This window comes from Glycine soja, chromosome 18 (assembly GCF_004193775.1).
Source record: "Glycine soja cultivar W05 chromosome 18, ASM419377v2, whole genome shotgun sequence".
Lineage (NCBI taxonomy): Eukaryota > Viridiplantae > Streptophyta > Magnoliopsida > Fabales > Fabaceae > Glycine > Glycine soja.
In genome coordinates, this window is record NC_041019.1 from 50,099,551 (window position 1) to 50,119,443 (window position 19,893).

General features: G+C 30.9%; 2 protein-coding genes across 2 annotated transcripts; one reads left to right on the top strand and one right to left on the bottom strand.

The window, feature by feature from the left end:
- Nucleotides 1-1,880: 1,880 nt before the first annotated feature.
- Nucleotides 1,881-4,302, bottom strand: LOC114395208. Its single transcript, XM_028356927.1, has one exon. The coding sequence runs from the start codon at nucleotides 3,131-3,133 to the stop codon at nucleotides 2,159-2,161; it is 975 nt and encodes a 324-aa protein (XP_028212728.1). The 5' UTR covers nucleotides 3,134-4,302; the 3' UTR covers nucleotides 1,881-2,158.
- Nucleotides 4,303-15,349: 11,047 nt separating this feature from the next.
- LOC114396529 (RING finger and transmembrane domain-containing protein 2) lies at nucleotides 15,350-19,314 on the top strand. The gene is made up of 8 exons (XM_028358546.1): nucleotides 15,350-16,182; nucleotides 16,269-16,345; nucleotides 16,453-16,621; nucleotides 17,170-17,258; nucleotides 17,479-17,643; nucleotides 17,993-18,070; nucleotides 18,310-18,413; nucleotides 18,704-19,314. Exons 1-8 carry the CDS (start codon nucleotides 15,648-15,650, stop codon nucleotides 18,807-18,809), a joined length of 1,323 nt encoding a protein of 440 aa, XP_028214347.1. The 5' UTR covers nucleotides 15,350-15,647; the 3' UTR covers nucleotides 18,810-19,314.
- The last annotated feature ends 579 nt before the right edge of the window (nucleotides 19,315-19,893 follow it).

Below are 19,893 nucleotides of genomic sequence, written 5' to 3' on the forward strand. Positions count from 1 at the left end.
TGTTGGCTATATTGAGTTTAGTTCCTAAAAAAATGAGACTAATTCAATGTGGATCAAAGATTACATGACTAAAGTCATATAACAAGAACCAAAAACAAAATACCTTATTTTATAAGAATTGAAACTAATGCAAAAATTGTAAGAACTAAATCCGAAAATTAAAAGTGCATACATTATTATGAAAACTAAAAAATTATTTAGGACTTTATAAATTATTTTTTAATATTATTCAAGTGTTTGATTCATATTGCCTCATGTGCTGTTCCATTATGTGCCCTCCTTGTGGAGTTGGGGCTCGAAATTCAAGCATCAAAGAATGGAGTGAAATAAGAATTTCAGAATAAAAAAGTATACATGTTCCTACTAGCAGACAGAACTTTCTGATTTTTCAATGACTGAAACTGAGTTAGGTGTTGGTGGTGCTGAGCTGTGAATGTAATACCTTCCTTCATAAGTCATCTTATCTCACCCGTGCAGCTAGAAGCATTTCTCTTATTTGTTTGGTTTGGTTGTTTATTATATACAGATTGAGTAGTTGACTTCTAATAAAAAGAGTGACCAAGTTATATCTTTTAAAATGTAAACTCCAAATTTTAAATGCTTTTTGGAGACTATGGTCACTTCAGGGTATGTATAGAAAAAAAAATCAAGTTATTAATATATTTCTAGTGTTATTCAAGTGGCAAGGAAGAGATATAGATTGTGGCACTTCAACTCAATAAGAGAAAAAGGACACTACTATTTTAATGTGATTCACCTTTTTTGGTGTTTCTGTCGCTTCTATTGTGTTTAGATTCCCATCATTAAGAACATCAAAAACCATGGTTTGAGTAAAAACTATAAAATACAAGTCTTTTTGTTCAAACAATGGCTTAGGACTTTCACAGCAGAAATTCAAGCATGCTAAGCTGAAAGTCATGGCACAAGAATTGTTTTTTTACATGCCATGTGTTTGTCTTCAGTCTTTGGAGTCTGAACAATAAAAATGTCAAGCTGAAAAGTTTTATGTTTTCAGAAAAAACTTTTAATAGTGGAAGAGGAAAGAAGTCATTGCTGTCAAAACCATACAGATTTACTTCTTGTCCTGACTTGGTTGCTTGCATTACCTTGTCCTTTTCGAGCGTAGATGACCACTGAAATGCCAGCACTCAGCAGCAGGTCTTGGTATTTATTTATTTTCATCTCTTTAGTAACTTTCCTTCAACCACTTGTCTGTTTGGAAACATGCTACTACTTAAATACTATATTTTCTTCTCTACTTATTCTAAACCATTAGCTTCTTCATGGTCAATTTCTAAGCTTTTCCATTCCATTTTTTTGCTTGATATGTATTATATAGGCCCTCTGAATAAACTTTGCAATAAACACTTATATGAGAAGAAAGAAAAAAAAAAGCTTCTCATTGTTAGGGTCATTTGAACCAAAATTCTCAACCAACACTCCTATGAATTAAAATCAACGTATGCACTTCAAATTTTATAAAAGATATTCTTCATGTAACTTCTCCAAATGTAGATTTTAATTTATGAGAAAAACTTAATTATTTCATCTTATTTTCTTCTATAAGTACTTATTGAAAAGTTTCTCCGAACATGACAATCATTAACATTAAAAACTGCATCCTACCTAAATCCATTTGCTAGCAAGATCATTATTTAACAAAAACAGTGACAAGAGACGCCAAGCAAAAGGGTACACATTGAATTTCCAAGTGTGCTTCTCAGAAGCAAGGTGAGGGCATCGAGGTCTTGGGCTCTCCCTCCCTTAAATGAATGAACAGGAATGATGGGAACTGGTGGCTGAGCCAATAAGCATAGTGTGCCCACAACATTTATATCAAGCTATCATCTTTCAACCACGTGAACGGGATAGTAAAAACATGATAAATAACCCAACAAGTAGGTTCTAGAGTTTTATTCTTTGTCAATGGAACAACTGAATTCATCACATAATCATCACTTTTGACTACTACTAATTCACACCACCATGAATCACAAAAATTGAGATAACAGATTTACACAAAAATCCTATGATGAAGCAAACAAACGGGGGGGCTGGAAAAGAAAAAAGAAGTGTGATTAGAAGAATTCCTGAAGACAGTAAATTAACTTGAATATGAGTGGAAGAGCAAACTGAAAGATTGTGCAAAAATATTGTGTCAGGGTGCATATTCGTGTTCAAGGGTTGGTTGTGTTCTTGTTACTGTTGCAGCAGGTGCTTTTGTATCCCCAATTGAAGCCATTTGAAGAGGCTCTCCCACCTCTGCAGCCCTTTCCATCTGTTGCATTTTCTTCTTCTGTTTGTATTTGCTCATCCACAAAACTAGAAGTGACAACAACACAAGCAATGCTAGTCCCCCCACAACAGACCCTACAATGATCCACACTTTCTTATTATTCCCCTTCTCACCTTCCCCTTTAGGAGCAGCACCTGCAGGAGTTGGAGAAGGTGCTAGAGGAGCAGTGGATTTAACCACTATAGAGAAATGACCCTGTTGAGTAGTAGAACATGTGTTGCCACCTGTCACATTGCTGAAATTGGAAGAACCTTGCAAATCAAACCAAACACATTTTGCAACAGCACCATGAGGGGCTTGTTTCACATCCCTGAACTTGACCAATATAGGGCCCTCAGATGCATCTATGTCTAGTTCTGATAAATTTGTTGCTGACAAATTTGAACCATCATAAGCCAGTAGTCCCAACACTGGAGCCAAATAAGTATAATTAGGCAAAGGGTAGTAGTACCTGCTGGACCAATTACCCAGATTTTGGTACACCAAAACAAGCCTTTCCACATAAGGACTCCCAATGAGTCCCTTGGGAATTTCAAATTCATTGTATGCCTGGAACCCTTTTCTCCTTAAACTTCCACTCCTTAATCTCAATGCCGCAACCTCAATCTCAGTCAAATTGGAAGGAAGATGAGTTGCATTGTAGATGATACCTGTTTTTGGATTCACCAAAGCCCTGTAAGCATATTGTTGGAGAAGTGCATCAAGAGCCTTTGCTTCTTCCCTTTTTGAAGATGACCCGGGAGAAGTAGTAGTAGACTGAGCCCTAACACTAGGAAGTGATTCAAAGCACAAAACAAGAGCAAACACCATTACTAGACTTGGAAGAAGAAGCTCCATGGATGCTTTAGGGAATTCTTGAAATTCAGCTCAATGTGGTTCTCTCTTTGTATCTGGTATTCACCTTGGACTCACAGATACAATCCCAATGCAATATATCACTAATGAATAGTTGATACTGAGCAATAAGCAACAAATCTCTTCAAAGGGTTCTTAAAAATGGAAACTTGTAGGCCCGTTTTGCTGTAAGAAAAAAAGAAAAAAAATTCTCCTGGGGCAGTAGTATAAAAGCAGCTTTGAACGTTTCAACAACCGTTGCAATGAAACACTTTTCTCTCAAGAATCCTTGCAAAAGGCAAAGCCAAAGAGGCAAAGATTCACTCAATACTTGGCAATCTTCTTCTGATTCTGAGCATTTCATTCCTCTCTCATTCTCTCAACTCAACCAAATCTTACATGAGCAGTAGTAGTTGAGGCAATAATTGGGTAAACTTTAAGGAGAATTATTAGGGGAACAACAAAACCTGAATCTGAAGTCAATGCTGTTTCATCAAACTGTGATTCCAAGAAACAAGATCCAGGGCCACTTTTGGATTTTGGCAGAGGTTTACACAGCAAAAAGGCAAGCCAAACAAAGAGTAAGTATTACCTGAACAAAAAAAAGTGCCTTCTTTTTAGCTATGTGTTGTTGGAATTGGAACTGAAAACACAAACATCATGCACTTCAAAGAAGCTCTGAACTTGATGCAACAAAGGAAAAAGGGTTGTAGAACATGCCAACAACAACAATAATCTTCAAAAAAAATTTCCTTGGTTGAGGCTTGGTGATGAAAGTGCCTACCGCCATTGGGTAAATCTAGAGGACAGTGACTGAGAGAGACATGGACAATAATCTAGTTAATGTTTGATAGTGATGGTGGATGCCTATGATGCTGAACACACTTCATTTCTTTTCTTTTCTTTATGATTTCTACAGTGAATGTGTTATGTGAGTGAATGCCTCCTCCTTCTGCTTCTATAGCAAATTAAGGTTGAGTTATAGTGGGAAGAGAAGAATATAGGATGTGTACTGTGTATGTTGTTGGTGTTGTGAAATGCCAACTGTTGCTTGTGACTTTTTGAGTAGAGAAAGAGAGAGAGAGAGTGGTGTGGGTGGAGATGAGTTTCTACTTCTAGGAGTTGTAGATGCACACTTCACTTGGGAGTCACCAGCAAAACAACCAGAAAAAAAAAAAAAGATAATGATAATAAAAGACAGAAAGGCAATGTGCTGTGAGAGTGAGAAAAAAGAGCAAGAAAGTGAGATGGGAAACAGAATAAAAGTACTTCCTATTCATTCATATATAAAAATGATTTTGCTTAAAGTTTTCATATTATTAGAATTAAACAAAATAGTTGTAATATCACTGGATAAAAAAGTTTATACACTAATACTATGAGTAAATTTTTTTTTACATTACCATTGAATTAAAAAAATGATTTTATATGATTAACATGTTTTTATATTCGTAAGAATAAAAAAACAGTTACCAAAAGTTACAATAATTCACACATTGTTTAATTAACTGAGATAGATTTCATAATATATGATTAAGATATGTTGATTTATTGTTGAGTTTAACATACACATATTCATATTAACACATTATCTGTATATTTTGTGAAAAAAATAAAAATTTAGAATTTTTTTACCAAAAATTGTTTGGAGGTCTTTTAATGAAAAAAAAAATCAAATACTCACTAATTTTTTATTTTTATTATAACCACTATAAAAATTATAACATGATTTTTTATTGATCAACTGTGTAACACTTTTTACACAGATAATAAGTCATCTTCCAGTTCAGTGATATCCCTTCTCATTGTACCAACAAAAGCATCAGATATGTAAAATAAATGTTGAGTTTATAAACATTTATTGTCAAAAAAAAAAATTGTCTGCTCAAAGGAGAACTAGTAAAAATAACCTCTTAATAAGTGAAGCAAAAACTGAAAGTCTAAAATAAAAATGTAATAATACACAGGCTCAAAAGGCTAAACATGATTACTTATGTTCTTTGACAACAATGACCCCACTTCATTTTGCAGATATGCTAATTTCTCCTAACCAGACCTCAAGGTGGCTCCAAATATCATGTGTTGATGGTTGCTGTCTGGATTTTTCTGATATTTTTTAAAATAATATTTGAATTTTTAATGCAGTGAAATGTTATTTTTTATTTAGAAATATTGCAACATAATAAAGAAAACACCGTATGACCACTTCTGAAACAATAAGGAGATAACAATGTCAAAATCAACCTCAACCAACTAGAAATAAAAGCAATTTTGTATCTTTGACAACTTTTTTTTTCCTTCTTGTCCAGCGATAATGAAAGAATGTTGAGCCATGTGGAAGGGTCTTTCCTATTTAGGTAGGTTATGTGAGAAAAATAAAATTAATTAGATATATCTAATTAAGGCATTACTACCTCATGTTTTTAGGATATTGATTAATAAATTAAAATGAAAAAGTATTTTTTATATAAATCATAGGAAAACATAAAAAAAAATATAAACAGCACAATTTTTCACCTCTCAATAAAAATATTTTTACTTTAAATTTCTTAACTATAACATTAGGATTTAACATTTGTCTTTAATTAATAATGTTCACTTAGTTAATTCCATATAGATTTGAGGGCCCTGAACAAGCGGATTCGTGGGGCATAGGTAGTGCTTCTTGAGGGCCCTAAATTGCAGTTTGCAATGGCCGTTAAGTCTTTTTCTTTTTTAGGGGATGTTATATATGAAGTATGATGTAAGAAGAAAATTTTGAACATTTACAAGTTAGTAAAATGAAATGAAAGTGCATACATCATAAGTATTAAAAAATTACTTTTATTTAATTACAAATTATTATGTATATGGTAAATTTATTAATTTTTAAAATAATTATCTTATAAATTATATTAAAGATTATTTTTAATTTATTCACAGCATAAATTTTTTATACTAACTAGGGGGGAAAGTAGTTTGTGTCTTATTGCTTCTCCATCTTTTTAAATAAAAAATAAACATGATAGAGGAAGTTAGAGAAATAAAATATTACGAAAATACTAATTTACGAATATAATTATGGGATAAAATTTAGATACAAAAATATATACACCAAATTCTCTATTCCCTTTATATTAATACATCTCTACTAATTAAATTCACAAAATTTAGTGATTTAAGTTCTATTTGGAAGCATAAACATTATTTCAAATTTTCTAAAAGCTTATAACTACTAAGCGATACTTGTCGAATGAATTATGATTTATTATTTATTTTTTAATATCATCTACTTACACTACTACAAAACTTTAAGTTTTATTGTATTTTACTCAATTTTAGAAAGTGGATAGGATATAACATATGCAACTCAGCTAGAGAGAGAAAATAAAGTTTGATAAAATTAGTTAATTTCTTTAGCTTAATTGTATTTCTTGTTTTTTTATTATTGTCATCTTTTAAATTTGATCCCTTTATTTTATTATAAATTTTGGTCTTATTTTTATTTTAATTATATAATTTTGGCACTTTTTTTATTTGACATCGAATATTTAACCAAATGTTGACATGCTAATAGTGCTTAAATGTGTTGATGTGGAAGTGTAGTAGAGTATCACATGAACATTTATGTCAAATATATTAGATGTCTAGTTAATGAATGAATCAAAATTGTATAACTATGCCATAATTTGAGAAATGGTGATAATAAGAGAACGAAAAAGGTAATTAAGGCATAACTTTTTTATTTTGAGATAGTTTTTCAGCTAAGGATGTTGCTAAGAGAACTATAAGGAGTCAAAAATAGAGAATAAAGTAATATAATTGTAATTATGAATCACATATGATGCATAGTAAATTTAATTAGCGTTATTCGTGGCAGATGATGATATAAAAACATGAAAAGAAAATGTGTTTCTAATTGCTATACTTTTGGTCAAATATGGTCAGGATTTTTATACTTTCATGTCAATGAATTTAGTCTCAATTTTTTTAAAAAAAAAGATGTAAATTTAATTTCTCATGTCTAAGAATTTGTCGATATGAAAATAGAAAGACCTTAATAGCGTTTGACCGACATTACAAAGTCTAAAACTACATTTTTTTTTTCCTTACAAAATGTAGTATTTGTTATGGATAAAGCTTGGTCCAACAACAAATTGTGTCGATGAAATGCAGATCGGGCCTAACATCCAAAACGTGTAGAAAATGTCTCTTCGACAATTCAGCATATGGTGAATAATAATCAGCTATTAAAATCGTATAAGGATTGACTAGATAATCCCTTTGAACATTTCAAAAATAATCAATACAAGCACAAGATAATTCCCCTAAAATTAAAAAGAGAAAAAAAAGAAGCATTGTGATCATATGTGAAAAAAGTGCCCCTTTTACTTCGTAGAGGCATATCCTCTACTTCGGGGTATTATGAAGTAGAATTGACAAGATGCATGCTTTGGTGTTTTATGCTTCTTAAATATGAGAACTGGGTATGGACTACAAAAGCTAATTTTGTACTACCAATGAAAAGTGGGTGAAAATGAATAATTAATGAGGAGTAAATGCAGTGCAAGTCTTGTTTCCCAATTCAATTGAACTCTTGAAGCATGGAAAGTTGTGGGTTTGGTGAGGTGTTAATGCTATATGGAATTTACTAAATAGAAAGAAAAAAGAGGATGCATGAAAAGAAAAAAGAGGATGCATGAAGAGGGGCCACTTTGCAAGACATTCCAAAGTGATTCACGGGATTTTTATGTATTCGCAAATCGAATGTAAAATGGTCCATTATGACAAATTGACTATTATAAGAAGGGTTGTGGTGGGTTTTGTATAATACTACTAACAAACAAAAAAAAAAAAAATTAATCGAAATAAATTAATAAACAAGAGTAACCACAATTTGCCAGCTCATGAAAGTTGACCACTCCCTGGCCCGCACTATTATATTATTATTATTTGTTAAATTAAGGAAACGAGGTCCACACACACATGCATAGCAGATGCCATGATGCCCTAAAGTGCACATGCATTTGGCATGCCATATGAGAGACTTGGATTATAAGTTCACTGGTGTCTTGTCAATAAGGAATTTTTCAAAGATATTGATTCATAAAATATATTTATTATGTAAATTTAAAAAAATGTAAAAAAGATTATAAATAATATAATTTTTTATTTTAAGTTCATTAACTAATGTACTTACAACATTGGTTAGCATTTTTCCAAGTTTATAAATACCCTAATGCTTACCAATTTTTAAATATGATCGGTTAGTAGTTAAATATAAAATGTTATAATGTATTTTAAATCAAGTAAAAGATAGTATACTTTACCCTTTCCCATTAAATATGTATTTAAATTATGTAAAAGTACCAATTAAATTATTTGATCTACCCTTTTAGCTCGTAAACTTTACATATTTTTTTTATCTAATAAACCAATGGATATCTGTATGTAGCTTTTTTTTTTCTTACACACATCCTTTGCTTTCTTTTTCTTCATACGCATATCCTCATTTAAAAACAATCTTATTCAAAATATTATGGGACATTCTAGCTTTAAAACGGGAATTCAAATTTTAGTTTGTCACATAATAATGAGAATTTCTTTCAATAGAACTAACCCCATTGATATATATGTGTGCGCGCATTTTCACGCTGTACTTTTGTACTGGTAAAATATGGTTGGTAAAATATGGTAGGTTCTGAACGTATGCTTCTTAAAATGTATAATGTGAGAAGTCTAACTCAACCCTAAAAGTTAGTTCGAGGAGTTAGAATATATAATGTGAGAAGTCTAACTCAACCCTAAAAGTTAGTTCAAGGAGTTAGAATTGTTCCTCATTTATATATTCTATCGTGGGATTTACTTTTCTTTAGATACTTAAGTGATTATATATTCAACATATATGTTAATCACAGAGACAGACTTGCTTCTGGCACATTAATGATGCAGCTGCGGTTCAAGGGCACAGTTCTGACAACAAGGAGACACCAACAAAACAAGGATATATCTGCAAATATCAGGGCCCAGAGATTAGAGTTGAGAGAGTTTGACCCCAACCATCACTTGGTTGGCTATTACTAGTATTATGTTCAGTTCAATGTCTGAAGTTGGTGCTAATAGTAATATCGTTCGGTGTTTGTTTCTGAATCCATGCAAATGTAACCATAAAGAATTCTAAATTTGGTCGTTATACACATAAAGAATTTGTTTGACGCCAACCATATAACTTCCGTTATTTCTATTTGTGCAGCATCAAATGCCAAAGTGTAATAATTTTCTCACATCAGTTAATGATAATTAAATCATTAGTAGTTAACAAAGTATACATTGATTAATAAGTAATTGGTAGCTTGTTTTCTGCTTATATATATATATATATATATATATATATATATATATATATATATATATATATATATATATATATATATTATTAATCCTTTAACAGATTTACATGTAGGAAACAACAAATGGTTTGCAAATAACATTTTCGTAACTAACAATGATTAATTCAAGTGACTAAACTTGAACTCGTTAAGCATGTGGTCAGGGTTATATCATAAAGGCAAATGGCTTAAATATTCAGAAATTAAAGTATACTTAGATTAGGTACCGAATATTAATTAAATATTGTTTCTTAACCTGCACTTGGATTATGCATGTCTGAAACAGGTTGGTGTTATCACATTATCGATGAAAATGTATATTCTCGTTTTGGATTTGAGGTTTGTTCGCTAAAACAAGATTACGTCATCCAATAATCCAGAAACTAGAAAGTTATAATGAAGCCAATAAAGTTTAGCAGAGCCAGTGGGGTTAAAGTTTAGCACTTGCAGAGTATTTGTAATTTGTCCAACGTGAAGAAGCCAAATTCTAGCACCGTCTAATTTCACGTGTATATAATATATTATAACATTTAATATGTTTATAATATTAAACATTATATTCTTTAATTTTTTTTTTTTTTAATGCTTAATTATACTATAAAGATAATAATTAATAAAATAGGTATAATATTATTATTTATATTGTTGCTGCTTACTATCAAAACACGTGGACGCAGATTCATTTTTGAGGCCATTCTCAACTTTTTCTTTTTTTCCTAGCAAACGAGACAAACTTGCACGTATATTAGCTGGGAGAAATAAGTTTACTTTCTTATTCTATGATTGTTTCTGTGAAAATAAAGGAAAAAAATTAACGAGTATATATACGTTTATGCGTATAATACTTCTAAATGGATTACATATATGCTACAATAATGGTATTTGATTCTCTCTTCTTCTTCTTTTCTGTAAATTTATTTGATTCTAAGAAGTATTTTGTCACATCTTTCATTTAACTTTTTTAAATTCTAAAACTTGAACCTTATCTTCTTTTTTCGAATATTTTTATAAACATGTAAAAAATATAAGAAATTTTGAATTTATTATTATATTACATTTGAATTATATTATGCAGAGCCATATATTAATATTAATGAATGGACAAGGGTAACACATGGTTTAGCGTGGACCATTTTTTTTCACTGTTAGATACATCTCACGCACCCACTTTTATAGTGGACCTGTTGCACCAAATTTATTTCTTCTTTCTCTCTTTTCATACAATTCAACTTCAAATGGTAATCACCTCTGTTTTCCGATGTGCCACTGCCCACTGATGATGCTGGAGGTGACTTTAGAAACAATAAAATCTTGTTTTCAGTTGAAATTAGGATATTCATTTTGGGTAAAATGAAAAAGCGGTGACCAGGAATATAATTTTAAACAAATCTAAAAATATATTTCTTTTTAAAAATGCATTTTCAGTATTTTTATTTAATGAAAGCAGAAAATAAGAAGTCAAATTAAATATGTTTTCAAAATTCTAATCTTTTGAAAATAAAAATAGAAGATGAAAATAAAAAATGAAAATGTAAACCAAACACACCTTTAGTTTTCTCCTTCTTTATTTTCTTATCTATTTCTCTTTTCTCATTTAGTTTTTCCTCCCTTTTTCTAAAATAAGGGTTGAGAGTCCATGATAAGAAAGTAGACCATTGATTAAGCTAAAAGTGTCTTCCAATGAGAGAAAGAAATTTTAAATTCTAAGAATTTCAAATACTTCAATTGAAATTCTTTTATTTTTAAAATTTTGTGATTGAATAAAAAATTAAAATTGTGAGGGTAAAAAAGAATGAGTCGCGAGTTTGAGATCGATGGGAAGGTTGGAAGAGAGGATGAATGTTATAAAGGAAATACAAGAACTATTTTGAAAGATTCTTCTATTTTCAATTTCTCACCTTCTAAAAGAAAATTAAAATTTCATATTTTTAATTGTTTAAAATTCTGTTTTAAAATTTTAAAAATTTAAATTCTTCATAAAAAAATATTCAAACAATGAATTTTAAATTAAAAAAATTAAATTATCTGATAAATTACTTTCCTTAATTAAAATTTTTTATCCAAACGTACTGTAAAAGATATTTAGAATGGCACACCATAAACCATTTGAAATCTTGGTCCACCATAAATGCCATCTAAAAAAGGAAAGCTTTTGTCTTTCTTTCAAATGTGTTTTATAAAAGATTTCCAAAAGCTTTTAGAAGCACCATTCAACAGCACATTGAACATAATAAAAAAAAATATCAACAACACATAAATTTAATTACAAAAATACATATAAAGTAACTAAAAAATTGTACTATAATTTTGTCGAATTTTTTTATTTTTCTTTATCTATATATTTTTTTAAAAAAAAAATAAAAAATACAAAATAAAATTATAAAATTTAATTTAATAAATAAGTAATTTTAAAATTAATTAAAAAATTATATAATATAATATTTATATTTTATAATATTTTAAATTAAAAAAACAAAAAAAAGAGAAAGTCTCAAGTAGTATATATTAAGAATTAAATTATAAAATAGTATAGATTGAAAAAAAAACAAGAGAGAGAAAATGTATTTAGAGAAAAAACCACACATTATAATGTTTGAGGAGAATTCACAACATCTTAAAATAAACTTGATAACCAACTTATTGCTAAAAGAGTCTCTATCACAAATGATTAATTATGATTATGAATGACTAATAATATTAATTTCCATAAAATATTTGTCTAACTGCTTATATAAATCAACAAACAGCTTTTACAATTTATTTCACACTATAGTCCAAGTTTAAGTTGAATTAACCACTAAAACTCATACAGGAATTAACAAGAACTCAATTTAATTAATTTATATACTTTAAATTATGGTTTCACTTATAAATTAATCAAATATTAATAGAAAACATGTGTTACAAAAACCATTTACCATAGATCTAACCCAAATTTTTGCTTCATAATCGATTATTCTGAAATATAATCGATTATTGCTTTTGAAAAACAAGTTATTTGGAACTTGATCTCTTGTCCTTTTTTATTAACCTGAAATGGGTGTCTTCATCGAAACTTCATTTATTATTCTTTGTTGAAATCACGTTCCCACCTATATTAGAGAAGTGACACAAAATTTTAATTTCTAAATATTTAGAAAGGCTACTTTTGCAAACAACAATGATTTTAATATCTATTTTTTTTTTTAATACAGTGTCTATAAATTTGAAATGGCAAGAACGGTCGTTACTACTAAAATCTACAACTAAAAGAGATAAACATTAAAATTGATATTCTTCATTGATACCACAATAGGATACAAATTTTATAATATATAATAACCATAATGAATAACAACCATACACACTTATCATGATCTACTATTTTAAGAAATTAAAATAAAATTAAATAATATCATAAGGATAATACGTAAATTAGAAAAGTCACCTATTTGGACTTTCCTAGGCCCAATTCTATCCCATGCCATTCTTGGATGCTCAAGTATACACTTAAACTTACCATTGTATTTCTGATAAAAAAGAATTAAGAACTGATAAAAAAAACTTACCATCCTATTTTAGATGTGATAAAATCGCAATAATAAAAATAATTATATTTTTTATCATTTATTTTTTAAAATAATAAAATGAAAGCCCGACTATCTTTCTATAGGAGTAATATTTATATAATAATATGATAATTATATTTTACTTCATCCTATTTCGTCCAGTTTAGTTAATTATCTTGTGTTCAATTGCATTGTACTCATCATATATCATTAGTAAGCCAATAAAAGATGGGGTGTTGTTAGGTGCACCCATCATTTTTTAAAATACCAAAACTATCTCTGCATTTTCTTCGCATTTATGATGCGTGTGCGTGAGGGTGGTCTATAAATCTTACGGATCAACTTGATCCGTAAAAGGTTTATGGATCAATTTGATCCATATGTTAATATTAAGCGCATACGGATCAAGTTGATCCGTAAAAGACATACGGATCAAGTTGATCCCTATATCTTTTACAGATCAACCTTAAAGGCTTACAGATTAAAGATATTTCAGTCTTTTCATTTTAAGTGCTGGGTGTACCAGCAATAATGCTGGGTGCACCTAGCAACACCCTAAAAGATGACAAAGCGTTTTTTACGAAGTTCCAATCATCTAATGGTGCTTGAGCTGTATCCGACTATGCTTTGTGGAAATCATTAATCAGCTGTTATTCACATTTATTTTTTTAGGATCCAGGTATATTTATTTTAGAGGTAATCTCATTTAGGTTAGGTAATATTATTATAAATAGTAATTTATTATTGGAGTTTTTTTTATCAGTAAGTATTGAATATATGGTATCCGATATTTATAATATTCATTCACTTTACTCGACAAATTTCTTGATATATGTTAAATTTAAATTTGAAACTATTAGTTAAAATAAATTAGCTACAAACCATTAATTCACAGGTTTAGTGATATGAAATAAAATTTATCCACCAAACTACACTGTGATATAAAATTATTTTTAAAATGAAATAAATAACTATTAAGAATATCAAATATACAAATAAATAATAAAAATATCAAATATAAAAATAAATATTAAAAAATATCAAATGTACAAATGAATTTTAAAAAAATAGTTTATGATTGTTGAAAAGATAGTGTATAAAATGCATCTTTTAATAAAAGAAGACATAGATTATTGTGAATATCTAATTTAAATAGTAAAAAAAATTATGAATTCTAATTTATAGTATAAGGAGTACTATTTATTAGCTTATTCGTCAACTCTCATCTAACTTATTTGTTAACTAATTTATTACTTATTTAAAATTCATTATGCATCACAAAATTTTAAATAAAATGCATTAAATATAAAGTCAAAATCACACTATTTCTTATTTTTCAAAATATTCTAACTAAATAAAAAATTTATGAAAGTAATTTTCATTAAAAGCAACCTTTTCTTATTTGATTTTTTTTCTTTATTTTATCTTATACATGTAATCATTAATAACTTTTTGAGAATATACTTTTAAAGACCTCCTCTACAACGTGAAAATGATGACAATAATAATAAAATTAAAAATAACTCTAAACATGACTTTTAATAATTACTACAAAATTAATTAAATTATTTTAAAAAGAAATCCATAAATGAATTCTTTGTCTACAAATACCTTCATAAATAAATAAAAAAATATGATTTACTAATATATTCTTAATAATCAAAATAGGTGAATATTTATCACCAAATGCATAAATTAACCCACGATCAATTGTTCCAACTTAATAAAAATATTGAATTCAAATCTTAAATATATAACTTTTTTATTGGATGGCTTAACTAATTTTAGCAAGAATTGTCTTCACTAAAAAATGTATACTCTTTGTCCCATAATAATAGTTGTGTAAGAAAAAAAATAAGTTCTAAAATAATTATTATTTCAATTTTTTCATACAATATTAATTATTTTTTTCATTTACATTCATTATAATATAATGATAAACAATAAAAAAACAAAACAAAATAAATAATTTTTCTTGATTCATATAAACTCGATAAAATTAATTTTTTAAAATTACTATTATTTTACCTCAATTTATTTATTTTTCTTGATTTATATAAAATAATTTAAGCGAAAAATTATAATTATAATTATAATGAAAGGCACGAAATATATAAAAAAAAAGGCAAGTAAGATACCCAAAATTTGAAAAACGCAACATTTAAAATGTGTGCAATAATAGATATACATATATGTGTAGAGATGTAGTAATGATGTATTTATTAGGTGTAGAGATAGATATATATTTATTGAATATTTTTGTATTAAATGAAATGGCAAATGTTAATTGGGGGAGGATAAAGCATTGAGCAAGTATAGCATCCGAAATGGTTGCTTCTCTCTTTTTCTTGTATGGTTTGTCGTTTGTCTTGTACCCAACCCATCTTTGTTTCTCTCTCTCTCTCTCTCTCTCTCAAGCTTTTCCCTGCACACCACAGCAGAAGAGAAAGAAAGAAAAGAAGACCCATCCCACCCAACCACCCTCTTTTTCCCTTCAACCACCGCCTTCACTCCCCTCGTTAACCTAACCTAACCCTAATTCTTCGTCTTCACCGTCCATAACCCCAAACCCTAGCCCCTCTTTCATGATTTTTTAGGGTTATGGAAGGCAACAACAACAACAACAACAACAACGCTGACGTGTTCAGACCTTCTGTGGGGCCCTCCTCCTCGCCGAACTCGAGGAGATACTCGGGGATTTTATCGGCGTCGAACCTCATTCAGGCACCGCTATCGGCGCTGCTGGAATATTCCGGCATCCTTCCGTCACGGTCGTCCAACCAACACAGCCAGCCCAGCTCCGACGCCGTCAACAATGACGGCGAGGTTTCGATTAGGATCATCGGCCCGGCGGAACAGGAGCAGAGGGAGGAACAACAGCTGCAGCAGACCCCTCCTCCCGGATTGGTCGTCGGACTCTCGCATTCCCATAACGACACCGTTTTGGCATCGGGGTCGCCGCGCGGCGACGCCGAGGGCGCGGCGGGGACCGAGGGCGCCGCCGCTGGAGGGGACGGTGCAGGGAGGGATTCATCTTACCAGAGATATGACATTCAGCATGCCGCCAGGTGGATTGAGCAGGTTTTGCCGTTTTCGTTGCTTCTGTTGGTGGTTTTCATTAGGCAGCATTTGCAAGGTGCGCTCTTAGTTTTTATGTTTTGAGTTACTGTTCTATCCGAGAATTTATTTATTTATTTGATGTTGTTGGGTATTGCAATGCAGGGTTTTTTGTGACCATTTGGATTGCTGCTGTGCTTTTCAAGTCCAATGATATTCTAAGGAAACAAACTGCGTTGAAGGTGTGATGGTTCTCATGCTTGAAGCAATGTGTTGTTGTTGTTGTTGTTAGTGTATGGAATTTAGAATTTGTGTTGTTTATAAATGTGTGTGGTTTTGGCGGGTGCAGGGGGAGAGGAAGATGCTGGTTTTGGTTGGGATTTCTGTTGGGTTCGCGCTTCATGTGGTTGGTGTCTACTGGTGGTATCAGAATGATGATCTAATGTATCCATTGATCATGCTTCCTCCCAAGGATATACCGCCTTTCTGGCACGCGATTTTCATCATCATGGTCAATGGTGTGTTTCTCTAATTCTCTTCTTCTCCCTGATGATTGCTTGGGTTGCTTACTGCATGGTTTTAAGGGCATTTTAATTTTGTCGCAACTTGCGATTGACTTGCTGCGAAGTGTTTGAGAGAAAGTTTAAATGTACTATGATGTATCTTACTTTAAGTCTTCCTATCTAAGCATGGGTCCATTATGTGGTCAGATGTTTGTGCTTTTAGTTTGTTGAAAGTAAATGTTGACCTCATTAGTGCTTGTGTTATTTCTTTTTTGTGGAATGAGTTGTTCTAAGAACGGCACCAGAGGGTTTTTAGCTGTATGAAAAATATTTGTATGCTTTGTTGTGCTTTCTTTTAATCTATTCTGGTTTGGTTTCTTTTAATCTATTCTGGTTTGAATGCTGTTGAACTGATATATGGCTTGCCTGCAATTAGCCTTCAGCATGAAACTGCTTTTGTGATGGGAGCTCTTGTTGCAGATATTTGAATTATTTTATTTATTCTTTGGTTGAAACTCATTGGGGATTAATCTCTGCTTTGCAATTGTGTTTTAAAATGTCAGATACTTTGGTTCGCCAGGCTGCAATGGTATTCAAGTGTATATTGTTGATGTATTACAAGAATAGCAGAGGCCGAAATTATCGTAAGCAGGTGAGTTATAAATTATGAAGAACTAGGGAAATTGAATCTAAGCATTTGCCGTTGGGGAATGGAAGAGCAGTTTAAGATGGCGCATTTCTTCTCAAGTTATATTATTATGGTCAATGTGCCTCTGCTATCTTTTGTAACATTTCCTGGAGTTATGGGTTCAGGATCTATATCATCTTTCTCATGTCATTACATTCTGATGGTACTATCATTTTTTTGTCAGGGTCAAATGCTGACTTTAGTTGAATACCTCCTCCTGCTTTACCGTGCCTTGTTGCCAACACCAGTTTGGTATCGTTTCTTCCTGAACAAAGAATATGGAAGCCTCTTTTCATCACTGATGACAGGATTGTATCTAACATTTAAACTCACGTCTGTTGTTGAAAAGGTGTGTTGGTTTTTAAAAATACATGTAGATACTATTTTATTTGAATGTAGCTTGTGATCAGTAACCTCCACAATTTCTCTCTCCCCTGTTGAATTATATATTTATATTTATTTGAACCTTTTTTTTTCTTTATCTGAGATGTTTGGAAGATTTTTTTTTTCTGTTATGACTCTTAATTGACTAGTTGTTCAATTATTCATTAGAAAATCCTAAGGGTCCCCAAGTATAATGATGTCATTTAACTATAGCTTGATGAAGTACTCCGTTTTATTGTTTTGTTTTAAACTATCTGTGGATTGCATCCATTTGCATCTAGTGGGTCTTCTCTTACCTGTGGTGTGGTTGTCAGGTGCAATCCTTCTTTGCTGCAGTGAAAGCATTGTCGCGTAAAGAAATGCACTATGGGGCTTATGCAACATCAGAGCAGGTACAGTGGGTGTCTTCTTTTGATCACTGATTTTTGGAGTTGGTCAATTAACTACTGAAATTTCAGTGTCTATCCATTTTCACTCTAATTTACATTTGTTAGTTAAATGACAGAATTTGCTAATATGTAAGCAATAGGCAGTTGCATACTTCACAGTCTGTTGTTAAGAGCCATATAGCCTTCTATATGCATGTCTGGGAGCAGGGAGTTGTTCATGCCTTTAATTTATCTGATGGCAGGTCAATGCAGCTGGTGATCTTTGTGCTATTTGCCAGGAGAAGATGCATGCTCCCATCTTACTACGTTGTAAACATATTTTCTGTGAAGATTGCGTATCAGAGTGGTGAGACTTGCCTTGCTGTTGTTTATCTTGTGTACTGGTCTGCATAACAATCTGACATTGCCATTTTCATTTGAGTTGAATAATCTTTAAACTTGATTACCAGTATGTGAAGTTTCAATCTGGTGATTTAAAATGTAATAATATATGTTGCTTAATATTTGTATGTTATAAAATTTATGTAATGCTTTTTAAATTTATTTTAGTATTAGGGTTAGTAGGTTACTGTTTTTTGGTTACTAATTTATTTATTCTTCTGTGTTTTCTAGCACCTGATTATCTTATTTTGCCAGGTTTGAGAGAGAAAGGACCTGCCCATTGTGCAGGGCTTTGGTAAAACCCGCAGACCTTAGGTCATTTGGGGATGGCTCTACTAGCTTGTTTTTCCAGTTATTCTGAAATCATATATAAATACCAACCAGGAAGTTTTTTTCTGCTTTGAAGCTTTACTTTTTCAAAGCAGCAGTCACGATCTATATACATCAACACATGTAAAATGCTCTGGAGGCAATTGTGGGGATACTCTTTGAAGATGAATGCAGCTGTATACTGGTCATGCGTTCATATAATGTACTAGCAAAAAAGGTTGAGTGTATCTAAATGACCCTGTAAACTAGGAAGTCGATTGAAAATATAATATTAAACATGACTCTTCATTTGCAAGGAATGAAGGTCTTTCTCCGAATTGCATCACGATTCTGTCATATAGTGCCAAATCAAACTGTTAATTTTAAATATATTTTTTATTTTTGAATCTCTCTTTATGTGGGCTTTGATGCACACCTCAAGGAGTGTTGCCCACGGGCAGATTATGGTTAAAGATCTCGCACTTCATGTATTAAATCTGTGGATACTAGTTTATTTTTGTAGCAGTTAATAGTTAATTTGACCATGATTATGTGCTGATGACTGTGTATTACAAGATTTGAAAGCAAGCATACGTCTTTAAGAGCCTAGTTATAAGTATAGATGTACTGGAAGGCTGCATCTACCGTAGAATTCTATCCAGAAGAAATCTAAACTGTTGATAATATTCTGTCCTTTAATTGGTGTTGCAATAACCAATCAATTTCAAGATTATGCAAGACAGTAGTTGGAGAGAAGTTTGGGGAGGATCTCTCTCCCGTAGAATTCTCGACTGTCGAGCGCATTTTCTTTCTAATTGCTGTTGCAATAACCAATCAAAGGTCTAAATTCTGCAGGACGGTGGCTGGAGAGGATCTGAGATGGTCCTCAGCCACCATTAGGTTGGAATAAAGTTATGTCATATTTGATTCATTTAATAAACATAAACCAGTTGAAGAATGACTTGACTTTAATTTCCTCAAGCTATACACCAGCAATAATATGAAAAATTGTTTATACTTGTGGGATGGCAATTGACAATTGTTTCCAAAAGTTAAGATGATATTAAATTATATTTATCATAGTAAAGAAACAATTTTAAGGTGAATGCGTTTAGAATTTAAATACATATTTTTAT

Coding starts and splice junctions, on each gene's coding strand:
- LOC114396529 (XM_028358546.1), top strand. CDS start 15,648: ATGGAAGGCAACAACAACAACAACAACAACAACGCTGACGTGTTCAGA. Junction 16,622..17,169: donor TTTCATCATCATGGTCAATG/GTGTGTTTCTCT, acceptor TTAAAATGTCAG/ATACTTTGGTTCGCCAGGCT. Junction 18,414..18,703: donor GAAGATTGCGTATCAGAGTG/GTGAGACTTGCC, acceptor TTATTTTGCCAG/GTTTGAGAGAGAAAGGACCT.
- LOC114395208 (XM_028356927.1), bottom strand. CDS start 3,133: ATGGAGCTTCTTCTTCCAAGTCTAGTAATGGTGTTTGCTCTTGTTTTG.